This window comes from Bubalus kerabau, chromosome 1 (assembly GCF_029407905.1).
Source record: "Bubalus kerabau isolate K-KA32 ecotype Philippines breed swamp buffalo chromosome 1, PCC_UOA_SB_1v2, whole genome shotgun sequence".
Classification (NCBI taxonomy): domain Eukaryota; kingdom Metazoa; phylum Chordata; class Mammalia; order Artiodactyla; family Bovidae; genus Bubalus; species Bubalus kerabau.
In genome coordinates this window covers 164802541-164816136 of record NC_073624.1, presented here as the reverse complement: position 1 = coordinate 164816136, position 13596 = coordinate 164802541, and the positions used below count along the sequence as shown (strand labels likewise).

At 40.9% G+C, this 13596-nt stretch overlaps 2 protein-coding genes across 3 annotated transcripts in view; one reads left to right on the top strand and one right to left on the bottom strand.

Annotated features, from left to right (window-relative positions):
* The window catches only part of SHLD2 (shieldin complex subunit 2), a 112581-nt gene extending 108450 nt beyond the window's left edge, over window positions 1-4131 (bottom strand). Inside the window, exons 1-2 of one of the 2 annotated variants that reach the window (XM_055538220.1) lie at window positions 4031-4062; window positions 2948-3003 (exon numbers count right to left, since the gene is read on the bottom strand). The gene's annotated coding sequence lies outside the window, so the exon portion shown is untranslated. Of the gene's footprint in view, window positions 1-2947; window positions 3004-4030 lie in introns of both variants that reach the window. The other variant, XM_055538222.1, reaches the window with a different exon arrangement.
* Window positions 4132-4182: 51 nt separating this feature from the next.
* Window positions 4183-13596, top strand: part of GLUD1 (glutamate dehydrogenase 1) — a 38812-nt gene continuing 29398 nt past the window's right edge. The window contains exon 1 of the mRNA XM_055538229.1: window positions 4183-4887. Within this exon, the coding sequence (XP_055394204.1) occupies window positions 4434-4887 (454 nt within the window). The 5' untranslated portion in view covers window positions 4183-4433. The remainder of the gene's footprint in view (window positions 4888-13596) is intronic.

The following is a 13596-nucleotide window of genomic DNA, read 5'->3' as shown; positions in this document are numbered from 1 at the left end:
GATGGCTGGTACATGTGGATGTATCGTGAAAACCATCACAATGTTGTAAAGTAATTATCCTCCAATTAAGATTAATTAATATATAAAATACATATATATATATATAAACTGTCAATAAGTACATAAAAAGATGCTCAACATCATTAGCCATCAAGGAAATGCAAATCAAAATCAAAATGAGTTATACCTTTAAACCAGGTAATAACAAGTGTTTGGGAGAATAAAAAGAAGTTGGAATCCTCCACTGGTAGGAATTAAAATGGTCCAGCTGCTGTGAAGAACAGCTGGGCAGCTTCCCAAAAGGTTAAACAGAGAGTTACCATATAATTCAGCAATTCTACTCTACCAGGTGTGTACCCAACAGAATTGAAAGTATCTGTCCAAACAAAAGCGTCTACAAGAACATTTACAGTAGTGTTACAACAGCCCAAAAGTGGAAATAACCAAACGTCTATCAAAGATTAATAGGTTAAAAAAAGAGGGCCATAGAACTTTTCTGATGGTCCAGTGGCTAAGACTCTGTACTACCAAGGCAGGGGACCAGGGTTCGATCCTTGGTCAGGGAACTAGATCCTACATGCTGCAATTAAAGATCCCGTATGCCAACACTAAAGGATCCCACATGGTGCAACAAAAATCAAAGATCCCATGTGCTACAACCGAGACCTGGCACAGCCAAATAAATTTTTTAAGAAGATACATATATATACACATACATATATAGACCCATATACATACGAAAATGGAAACAGTAGCTGACTTTATTTTGCTGCTGCTGCTGCTAAGTCGCTTCAGTCGTGTCCGACTCTGTGCGACCCCACAGACGGCAGCCCACCAGGCTCCCCCATCCCTGGGATTCTCCAGGCAAGAACACTGGAGTGGGTTGCCATTTCCTTCGCCAATGCATGAAAGTGAAAAGTGAAAGTGAAGTCGCTCAGTTGTATCCAACTCCTAGCGACCCCATGGACTGCAGCCTACCAGGCTCCTCCGTCCATGGGATTTTCCAGGCAAGAGTACTGGAGTGGGTTGCCATTGCCTTCTCCGACTTTATTTTGGGGGGCTCCAAAATCACTGCAGATGGTGACTGCAGCCACAAAATTAAAAGATGCTTGCTCCTTGGAAGAAAAGCTATGACCAACCTAGACAGCATATCAATAAGCAGAGACATTACTTTGCCAACAAAGGTCCATCTAGTCAAAGCTATGGTTTTTCCAGCAGTCATGTATGGATGTGAGAGTTGGACTATAAAGAAAGCTGAGCACTGAAGAATTGATGCTTTTGAACTGTGGTGTTGGAGAAGACTCTTGAGAGCCCCCTTGGACTTTAAGGAGATCAAACCAGTCCATCCTAAAGGAAATCAGTCCAGAATATTCGTTGGAAGGACTCCTGCTGAAGCTGAAACTCCAATACTTTGGCCACCTGATGTGAAGAGCTGACTCATTTGAAAAGACCCTGATGCTGGGAAAGATTGAAGGCGGGAGGAGAAGGGGACGACAGAGAATAAGATGGTTGGATGGCATCACTGACTCAATGGACATCAGTTTGAGAAAACTCCAGGAGTTGGTGATGGACAGGGAAGCCTGGCGTGCTGCAGTCCATGGGGTCCCAAAAAGTCGGACACAACTGAGCAACTGAACTGAACTGAATATATATGGAAGAGGGCTATAGCCATACAACAAATACTATTCAACCATTAAAAAAATGAAATAGTGATACATGCTACAATAGGTATGAATCTTTAAAACATACACAAAGTCAAAGAAGCCAGTCACAAAGGACCACATATTGACTGCATGATTCCATTTAAACAAAATGTCCAGAATAGACAAATCTAAGACAGAAAGTATATATTACCTTTTCTAATTAAATTATTTTTAAAAACAACCATGCTGTTCCTGTATTTATATGCTATGTCTTTCTAAATCCTAAAATAATTCTTCTAAAATAATTTTTAAAGCACTTGAAAGCACAAAAGCATGCTATGAATCAAAGAGAAAAGGCCTGGAATTTTGAAACAGCTAAGGAAGATGCATAAACCTGAAAGGCAGAAAACGAATTGTCTTTACTGAATGCTATCAAATGACCAAAATTCCTTTCAAGTTAAATTCAAGTCTTCCTTTGAACTGAAAATTATTATCAATTATTAAGCCTTAATTTGCAAAATATCTGTATATTTTATAAAGGCAATCATCAGTGTAAAGCTGAAACTTACTAGATTTACATCACAGTAAATAATTTTAAACTAAATAAAACACATAATTAATATATTTCTTGGAATACTAGAAATGGCATAACTTGGAGTCAGATATACAGTTTGAATTTTAGTCTGCTATTTATCATCTAGATGATCAACTATTTACTTGGTCTCTGCAAGCCTCAGTTTACCCTCCTGTTAAAATCAAGAATTATAATACCTACTTCAGTATGAAAAGAAGCATTCCAACTACTTACTAAATGGGAAGGTGAGGAGAGAAGTAGTGTTTGATTTCACTCTTTTTTAAAAAACCTATCGTTACCGTTTGAATTTTTTTACAACTTGTACATAATTTAAAAACATAACCAAGATTCTAAAAATTTAAAAATCTACTTTAGGAGGTTCTTTTAGAGATATTTCATAAGACATTGACACATAGCAGACTCAATTAAATTTCCTCACTCCTTCCATTGCCTCTCTATTAATAACTTCTTGAATTCAGGTGAACAAAACTTGGAAGAAGAAAAGTTAAACATTTATTTTTCTGAAGGCTGTCGTTATCAAGAAGGAGATAAAGAAGTGCAATAAAACTAAGCTTTTAAAACACTTTCTTCAAACTATACCTAAGAATTTAATCTGAATTTTCATGTTTACTGATTCTAATCATTTTATTCTGATACTTTTTAAGGTTTTTGGTTGTTGTTGTTTTTGCAATATAAAATAACACTATCGAGTGAAAAGGAAACTTGATACCTTAATCCTTTGACCAACAAGACAAATTCAGGATTCAGTCCAGAGAACAGTTACCACTGAAAACACAATACAAATATAAATGACTATTAACTATCCAGCAAATAAGATAAAACATAAGCGCCACCTTTTTTTGTTTTGACAGTACACTGAATAGATGAAAGTAATTTAATTGATCTAGGTTGTCAGCTTATACTTCACAGAAAACTGTAAGAATTAAAACATTCTCTTCCATATGCTAATTAACAGATGAATACAGTGAATGTCAGAAGGCAAAGTCGTTTTGCAGGTCAAAAAGGTACTATTTTAAAATCACCAACCTACACTGGAACCACTTAAGTTGGTAATGTGGCCTTTGATAGCTTGTCTTAAAAACTGAGTCATCAGACTTTTACAAGCATCTAACTGTACCTGTAGGAGTGTATTAACTAGCATTTCTCATCAAGTTTGTGTAAGTACATAATTAAACCCTCATGTCTTTTAACCTTTACAAATTCTGTTCTGGACTATTAGTACATTTGTTACTGAGAAAGAATATCCTGGAGTATTATTGCAGTTCTATAGTGTTGTTTTTTAACTATTTCGAGAACATATCTCTGAAATGCGGAAAGAGTAAATTTCAGAAAGATACAACGATTCACATAACTATCTCAACATCACGCAGTGGTTGAATGGGACAAAATTTAAAACTTAAAGCAGTGAAAGCCAATAGACAAGGGAGTCCCCAGCTCCCAAGCCTTCTCCTTTCCATTTCTTGCAAGACACTTCAAAACTCCAACTCCCAAGACCAAAGTTCGCCTCAGTCCCAGCGGATGAAGACAAGATCTTAGCCCGACCTCCAAACGGTGCTTCTCCCTGCCACCCGAAGACAGGCGCAGGGGTGACAGGATGGCCGCCCCGCCCGAGAGCGCGCGGGCGGAAAGGAGGGACACCCATGACTCACCCACCCTGGGCCCACCGCCAGACCGCCCGCGCGGTCTTGGGACTAGGCTCTTAGCGCCCCCAAGAGGCGGGTAAGCCTCTTCCACGGAGGCCCCCTCCCCAGTCAAAAGCCCTCCCCGGGAGAGGCCCGGGCTGCGCACAGACCTGAGGTTCCAGCTCTTCCCCGCAGGTCCCAGCCCCGTGCGGGAGCCCTCGCCCCGCCTCCCGACCTGCGAGCATGCGCACCCGGCCCGACCGCGACTGCGCGCCCCCGAGCGTCCCCGCCGGCTCACGCCGCCGCCGGGGAGGCCGGGCGAGGCCGCGGCGGAGGCGGAGGCCCGGCTCCCTGGGCGGTGCGCGCCCCCCGCCCTGCCATTCACCAGCGACATTGGCCCGTGGCACCCAAAGTCCGTCCTCCCCGTTAGGCGGCTAGCGCCGGAGGGGAGGGGATAGCCAGGAAGGCAGGAAGCTGTGGCTTAAAAGGGCAGCCCGCGCCGGGCCCTTCCTCCCTCCGTCCGTCTCCGGGCCTGTGAGAGCGCTTCTCCTCCGTGGCCTCCGTCCCGCCGCCATGTACCGGTGCCTGGGTGAAGCGCTGCTGCTGTCCCGCATCGGGCCCGCCGCCCTGGGTTCCGTGGCTGCCGACTCGGCCGTGCTGCTGGGCCGGGCCCGCGGGCAGGCTGCCGCAGCCGTCGCCACCCCGCAGCCGGGGCTTGTGCCACCCGCTCGGCGACACTACAGCGAGGCGGCGGCCGACCGCGAGGACGACCCCAACTTCTTCAAGATGGTGGAGGGCTTCTTTGACCGCGGTGCCAGCATCGTGGAGGACAAGCTGGTGGAGGACCTCAAGACCCGGGAGACCGAGGAGCAGAAGCGGAACCGGGTGCGTGGCATCCTGCGGATCATCAAGCCCTGCAACCATGTGCTGAGCCTGTCCTTCCCCATCCGGCGCGACGACGGCTCCTGGGAAGTCATCGAGGGCTACCGGGCCCAGCACAGCCAGCACCGCACGCCCTGCAAGGGAGGTGAGCCCCTTGTGCCCTGCCCCGCCCCGCCTGGCCTCCAGCCTCGGGGGTTCACCGTTCAGCCCAGCCCGGGCTGGTACCGTCGCCCTCCCACGCTGTCCCCGTTCCCCCAGGTCCCGGCCTCAGCTGTGTCAGGCTCCGATGGATAGTGAATTTTCTGCTCCATCACCACCCCGTAGTTGGTCCTCCCCCCGCGAGCTTGTTGATGCTGTATGCAGAAGACACTACACTGCTCTTTTGATCCTAGCCACTGTGACACAGTGTGGGTCTTGACGAAGATCACTTGTAGAAAAGAAAATGACAGACACATCTGTCTGCCTCTGCAAGATTTTGTGATCTTCTATGACTCAAGCGAATGCAAAGCATGAAATAATTGTTCTCGGATTTTTTCACTCTTTCACAGTAGTGACAGATGATACAGGAACATACAGAATGAATCGAAATCTACAGTTTTACTAACTAAATGAATTTATTAATTATAGTCGATCTTTTAAATTATTTTCCTACTGTGGCAGCTTTGTACACACACACAAAATGGTAATACATGAACAATGTAACATCAGACAGACACCGAAGTAGATCTAAAGGGTGTAGACTGCAAGACAGCCTGCCAGCCAATGGAGTGAAGTAGCTGTGGGGGTGTGTACTGGTCCAGGCTAGCACCACGTTTGAGTTTGAGGGGGGGGGAAGTACTTGAAGAAAGGGGTTGAATCGGCTGGAACTTGATAGTCACCAGGTTTGTAGTCGTTTTTGAACGTCTGTACATTTGGCTTCGGCAGTCAGATTGCTTTTTTTGAGCAAAAAAAAAAAAGGCTCCCCTCTCTTTTTTAGTCCTTAAAATCGCACAGTGCATTTTTAATCGTGCTTAACAGTGGCAAAACCACTTTTTTCTACTAAAAAATTGTGTAGAATAAAGAACCCGGGGAGGTAGAATCCAGCTGGAGGTTGCCTAATAAGCACAGAGGATGTTGGGCTGGACCCTTTGTCTCAGGAAATCAGGTCCAGTGTTCTGTTATACTGGCTGACTTCTAAGGATAATTTTTAGAAATCTCTCTAGGAGGAAAGTTTGCGCTCTGCTGGCATTCTTAGCCCAGGAACAAAGGTTGCTTCAGACTGCTTAATGATTTACTTTTACTTCTTGCTAAATTTGCATTGACCCCACCCACTTCTAGGACTTAACCTTTAGAGCTTAATTATCCTCTATCTCTCAGTTTCCTCTTTTAAAACCAACTTTTGAACTTCTTTGATCTCTGATTTCCCATTGCAGCCCCAATACTATATAAAACACACTCTGTCCATCTACATCGCCTGCCTTCTTGCTCTCCACTCCCTTATTCTCAAAACCAGCAATTCACATTCCGGCTCCCTAGAGAAGCAAAGATGTTAGAAGAGGCCAAGTTAGCAAATATTAAATTGTAGTTGTTTCTGAAGAGTGGACATCACGTTTATGTGCCTTGTTGACATTATTTTCCAGTTGCTTAAGAGATATGCAGCTAAACCAGTATATTTGTTTTCCTGCAGGATCTGAGTTCATTTCTTTGAAGTTCCTTGTATTCTGTTCTTTTATGCCAGGTCCTCTCCTATGATGAGTCACAGCTCCACAAACTCACTGAAGCAACTGAAGTTTGCCCTAGTTTGTTAGTCCTCTTCATCTTGCCATAGTTTTTAATACCAAAACGTTAATAAATTGCATCAGCTGTAGAAAGCAGCATTATTGTAGCACTTGTTCCTACTAGGTTCTAGTAACTAGAATGTTAAGATACAATTCTCTGTTCTTTTTATCCTGTTTACAAGAAGGTTTGCTACTGAAAGCACTGCTAAATCCCAGCATATAAACAGAAACTGAATTGCACCTAATAAGTAGTAGCAAGCATTGCAAGATAATATGAAAGAAAATCAGCGTGTGTAAACTGATGAGTATGTTATCTTAAGGAATACAGAGGGAGTGGGATTGGAAAGGATTATGTAGCTATGAAGGCTCTTCAACATATTTTAGATTGCTTAAGATAATGAACAGGATACTAAATAGATGATCTACAAAACAGAAGTACTGTAGACCTCCATACTTTGCTTTCATGACACTCTGGAATCTTCCTACCCATTTATCATCCCCATCTTATTGCAGAGAATGTATATTACAAGAAGGACTTACTTTCAGTGGGTTTTTCTCTTTCCCTTCTAATTAAATACTACAAGGAAGTTATTAACTATTTTTAGAAATACAACATGTATTAGGTGATTGAGACTTTTTAAATGCTTTGGATTAGCCGTGTGAATTTACCCTCCTAAGCACACTTCTCTCCCCATCTTCACTCAACTGCCTTCTCAACCAGCTTGTTTGAGTTGGGGAGGACCCTTGTCTGTGCTTCATCATCGTTCTCTCCAATCCTCAGCTTTCTAATCTTTCTTCAAGAGCAGCCTTACACCTGAGTTTTCCAACATAAAATTCTTAAGGTTGAAACAAAACAACAATCTAATTTATAATCTCTGTAAGGGAAACAGGTGGTTTTAAGAACTGAGGGTGGCTAATGTGTACTTTATACCAAGTAAATATTTAATAACACATACGTTTTTGTGCTTCTCTTTTCCCACATACCATATTTAAAGGAAGCCAGTAGGTTTGCATCTGTTAAGGATTTGCAAAAGAGTGTGCTTCATGCTCTGACGAAAAGTTTCAAGAGAGGCCTTAGATATTTTCAGCAAAGATTAATCTTGTGGAATTTGCTTTGAGAAGACTCTTTCAAATGTGCAGAAAACATTATCAGTGATTATTCCTATTAACATTCTCAGAATAAACCCTCTGGTTTTATTGGCTGTGGTTCTACCTGAGATTAATGTACCTTTTTAGAAGAAAAATTATTTAACTCATTGGAGAGAAGTAGAGAGATGGACGCTAGCAGTTCACTGATGAGAGAGTCAATTTACTTTCTCTTCTCTCCAGTCCTCCCATCCCCCACTCCCTTTTAGTCCTCAGACTAAAAATGTTGAGTCCAAATTCCTGTGACTGGTTTTTCCTCTCAGAACTTTCTAAAATTATCATTTAAATAAAGCTGATGTAATTCTGATACATTGTCTTATTTAGCTGCAAATGTCAGCACCCAAAAAAAGTGTATATTAACCCATTGACTTATTTTTTAAGAACCAAAATGCAAAAAAGAAACAGTAGGAGGTAGATGGTCTTTGTTGTTGTCTTTGGGCAGCTGAATGTAGGGGGTGGGGCAGGGAAGCCCGATAAGGGTTGGAGTTAATACAGTATTGAAGCTCCCCTTCAGCCTTTGGGATCTAATTTTGTGGTAAATAGTAGTACTTTGGGGAAAACTGTAGAAAGTACTGATACTGTTTCAAAATGAGACTTCCTCTGCTTTCACTGAAAAAAAATGTTTCAGATTTATTTCTCTTATGCTGAATTGACAACGGTCAAAACATAGGTCAATTGGAATAAATTCACACTGTGTAGTATTTTTAGAGTGAGTATGTATCTCTACATTTAACTCAATCTGAAAGTTCATTTAGAGCACAGGTAGCTTATATGTCTTCTACCCTCTAGCCCTTAGCCCTGTGGTAGTAGCCCTGTTGTTCTTTTTAATATTGTTTAGTTAAATATGAATTGGTGTTGCTGTTATAACAGTCTTTTTATTTCATGGAGCCCGATGCTTTCCCCCAAAATACTGGGGAATGAAAAGCCATGATAATGGAGGAGACCTATACAAGAGACCTGATTGTCCTTCAGTCTTCCTGTCGCTTTGTGTGAATTCCTCTAGCTAGTTTGCTTTGGCAGTAAAAACCCCATATGCCGAAAGACAAACACTATTCATTATGCAAAGGACACGTTGCAGGAATTGGGGTGTCAAAAATTTGAGGACAAACATCAATAGTATGTATCAAACTCCAGTAAAACTCACGTTTAAATTGCTAAGTGTAGAGAATTACTTAGACTTTATAACTTATATAGTGGGAAGAAATTGGCTTTAGCACTGTTGGTGATAATTTAGATTGCTTAATAAAATTGTTTCATATCCAGTTATGTTAAAGATAACTGAGGGCTTTGCCAGGAACCAATAAAGACTAAAATATCAACTTCTGGATGTTGAAAACTCCTAGGCTATATAGTCTCTGACACGAGACTCTTTTTTTTTTTTTTTTCTGATTATTTTGCATAATAATTAGGTTGTTACAAATAATGAAGGGAAAAACCTTTAATAGCACTTTAATGAAGCATGTTGATTCATAAATGGGCCCATAACCGCTCCACCCAACAAATCCCTGTTAAAATACAAATGTTCTAATAATTTGTGAACATTTGTGAAAAATTGTGAGTAATTTTTGTGAATATTTGTGAAAGTTATAAAATGAAGCAGCTGTATTCCCAGTCCTTTCCTACAAGATAACTGTGAACAGTCTTAAGACCACAACTATTGTCTAAAACTGACCTAGCTATCCAGATGAATCAATGTTTTCGCTTTTCCAGAGGCAGAAATTAATGCAGATTGAAGTATACACTATCGAGACTGAAGTATTAATGTATGAAACACTACTAAAAAAGGCAGGAAAGTTTTTCTCAAGGCCAAGAAGACAGTCTGAGAGAGGGCTGCTCAGAATATTTCTGATTACCTTTCAACAGGCAGCTGTACCTGGGAGAGCCTGCCTTCACAAAGGTCAACTGGCAAAACAAGGGAATAGATAACGTTTGTTGAGTCCTACACCGTTCATTTTGCTAAGAGCGGTTCATACATCACTGCTTTGATTCCTCAGAACAACCTCATGAATGCACTGTTGACCAGATTTTCTGATGCAGATACTAAGGTTCAAGAATGAGGTCTTCTTTGGGGGGGTTACACAGCATTAAGTAGTAGGGTTCAGTTCAGGTTCTAGCCATATGATTCCAGCACCCACCTTCTTAGTCTTTACTGTCTGGATTTATTCATGTAAAAAGTTAAAAATCAAATCATATAGGAGTTAATCAAAATTTATTACTAGTCAGTGCAATAATTTTTAAAATGGCTTTCTTCTGGGTGTCTCTTCCTATAAACTAAGCAAACTTGATCATGAATCACTATTATTTCTCTTGACTGTTCCTGGCGAAAGTCTCTCAGACCTTCTACTGTTTCTGAATTGCTTCTTGGCTAGTTGAAAATGTGAAAGATGACACAACTAAAAATTATAAAGATTGACTTTCCTTTCCTAAAAAGAGTTAGCCGTTCAGTCGTGTCCGACTGTGCAATCCCATGGACAGTAGTCCACCAGGCTCCTCTGTCCATGGAATTCTCCAGGCAAGAATTCTGGAGTGGTTAGCCATTCCCTTCTCCAGGGGATCTTCCCAACCCAGGGATGGAACCCTGGTCTCCTGCATTGCAGGCGGATTTTAGTGACACAGTTGAAAGCACTCTGAATAATATGTTGCTGCAGTAGGAGTTCAAGGAAGATGCCAGAGAAAGACTGTCTAGAGGTAGGTAAAGCTGGATAGGACTTAGATTGGGAAAAGGTCATTTCGCATAAAGAGATGTCAAAGAGGAGGTGACCATAGCGCTAGCAGGAGGCAGGACTGTGTTGGGATCATGAAGACAGACTGTGTTTGTAAATAGTGAAAAGTAAGGTTTTATAGTGTAAATAAATATTCATTTGATTACTAATACAGAGCTTCTAAAACCCGTGTAATTTCCTGAGTGATAGGGGTTCTGAGCGTGCCCGTTGTTTTAATATTTGGCCTTTGATTCTAGTTGCTAACACAGAGCCCCTGAAATCCTTGTAATTTCCAGAGTTATGGGGGATGGCAGGAGCATCCTATACAGAGGTCCTAAAGCCCTTGGAATTTCCTGGGTGAATAAGAGCACCTTTTGTTCTGATGATCCAATTCTTGGCTCCTTGATGGCTTCAGGATTCCCCTACAGGTAGGGTGCATGGAATGGAGAGTCAGAGATAACTCGGTTTTCTCCTCTGCGACACTGGTAAAAAAACTGGTATTGGGGAAAGAAGTGTTATGAGAAAAGAGGATTGGACTTTGAAAATCAAGGAAATCTGGTGTAAAATGATCCTTAAGAAAAAGCACAGGCATATATTTTTCTCAACTTTATCCTTGCAAAGTATAGTTCCTGTGGTACCTGTCCATACTTTGTCTCCAATATCCCAATAATTCTTCTCTTCCTCTCTTAAGATCCCTCTCAGATATCTCCTAGACTTGTAAATAATAGATATGAAACTAGATACCTGAAAGTTTGAGCCTTTACCTCTTTGAACCTTTTTATAACAAATCGTTGTCTTTTACTAAATGTTACCTACTGTATATTCACAAGTCTTACTAGCATCATTCCCAAGACCTATTTGGTATGAAGGTGTGACTAAGTTTAGTATTATTATCAGAGTAAGGAACCAATAAAACAAAAATTAACAGAATCTTCCCTCCCCCCTCTAATGCATATTCTTTCCTCCATCCATTGGGCAGTAAGTTAAATATTTAAGCACAAAACAGAGCTATATGTTCTATAGATATGTATATACATAAATGCAGGGAAGTGACTTGGAAGGATACATATACATTTAAGTTGCTAAGAATATTCACCCCTAAAGAATGAGGTCATAAGTGGTAATCAGGAGACATCTGCTTTTCCTTATTTGAATTTTGATGAAAACAGGCATATATGTTATGTAATTTTGAAATTTTAATGGAAAGAAATACATTTTCCATTCCATTTTCTCTGCATCTGCTAAACATTCACTTCCAGAAGGCTAAGATTTATCTCTCCAAAGTGCTTAAAATAAAAATTTTGATAATAGGTTTAAATGGTGAAGTGTTCCCTGCCTTCTTACATGGATACTTTCAAAAGCAGTCCTTAGCTCCTGAACTAAATACTCCTTCCTGAGGCTGAAGGAATTTTTGTGAGACTTTGAGCCTTTTCTATGACCTTTACTTGCTGGTGAGTAGGTACTGGTTTCTCACTGCTTCTTTGCCTTCTCTCCTCATTTTAAATTAAGTTATGTTCTTTCATTGCGAATTAGGGGATTATATTATTGAGAAAATAGGATCTAGTGAGTAAATGCCAAGTGTAGTAGTGCATGAACTTTAATAAGAGTTGTAAGTCCTCTTTCCCTGTATGGGTTTCTACGCTTGTGGTTTCTATGCCAGGGCTTCCCTGGTGCCTCAGAGCTTAAAGCGTCTGCCTGTAATGCGGGAGACCTGGGTTCAATCCCTGGGTCAGGAAGATCCCCTGGAGAAGGAAATGGCAACCCACTCCAGTATTCTTGCCTGGAGAATCCCATGGACGGAGGAGCCTGGTGGGCTACAGTCCATAGGGTCGCAAAGAGTCGGACACAACTGAGCGACTTCACTTCACTTCATGCTTGTGGCAGAACTCTTGGCTATTGAGTATAGTTTCTGAAAAGACACAGTACAGGTGGGAATTGAATTTCTAATCCATAAATCAAACCCTATTAAAAGATCCAGGTTCAAGTGACATTTACAACCATTTGAATTTACAAGAATGTATTTAGTTAATGATTCATCATAAAAAACAAAGCTTCCTTAGTCATTAAGAGCTTTTTGTATGTTTTGATTTTGAGTCAGCTAGGAAAAGGAAGAAAAATTCAAGCTACTCAGTAGTGGTTTTCACTGCATCTTTTTCAGCGTAATCAGCTCTTGTGTTTTCTTTATCACCATAGCAACGTAGCCAGTTTTTGCTTTCGATTTTTTTCCTTCTAGAAAAACTTACTGTACGCCAATCTTAAGCTCTTGAAGGTAGTAAGGAAAATCTTTGGTAATTAAGTTAAAAGGCTGAGAAACATTTCATGCTGTGTGTGGTTTGCAGATGTCTGCATTTCACTGATGTTCTTTTCAAACATCTGGTTACTAGTTAGCTCAAGATAAGTATATATTAGGTTAACTTCTCTGGAGAATCAAAGGAGTGATTACAAAGTTCTATTACCAGCCCTTCCTCCAACGTTACCAAGTTTGATAAATAATAAACATTGTCATGGGTGGTGTTTCTTTGGTTTACTCTGGTGGACTGAAAGCACAGATTACTGTCAGCCATGGTCCTTGACTTTAGATCCCGTTTCGTTCTCCTTTTTAATTTTCGTTTTACATTGCAGGACAGTTAATTTGCAATGTTAGTTTCAAGTGTACAGCATAGTGGTTGAGTTACACATATGTTTATTTCTATTTTTCAGATTCTTTCCCATAGAAGTTATTACAGAGCACTGAGTAGAATTCCTATGCAGTAGACCTACCCACACAGTAGGTCCTTGTTGATCTGTTTTATATAGTGTGTATATGTTAGTCCCAACCTTCTAATGCATTCCTTTCCCCACACCTCTAATCACCCAGTTCCCTTTCTAGGGCACCCAGCTGTGGGCTTATGCTCTCCATTGGAAGCATCTACCTCCATTATTACATCTGTTGTTCAAAGACCCAACTGATCTCTTCCCAAACACTAGTAATGCTAATGTCAGCATAGGCTCTGAGACTTTTACGATACCCAAAAACTCTAACATACTTTTCTCCATTTCTCTAATAAGGTTTGTTCCTTTTAGTTTCTGTCCCTGTACCCCATCCAATCTCTGTTGGTCTTGCTTACCTTTAGCCTTTTCTGCCACAGAAAAGAGGGAAAGAAAGGCTTGGTTCTATAAAAAAATGAGACTATTCATACTGAAAATAAGGTCCTTCTTTCTTGCTTCATTTTGGTTTAAAATGTTTTTAAGTTTTTCTGATTTTCTTTT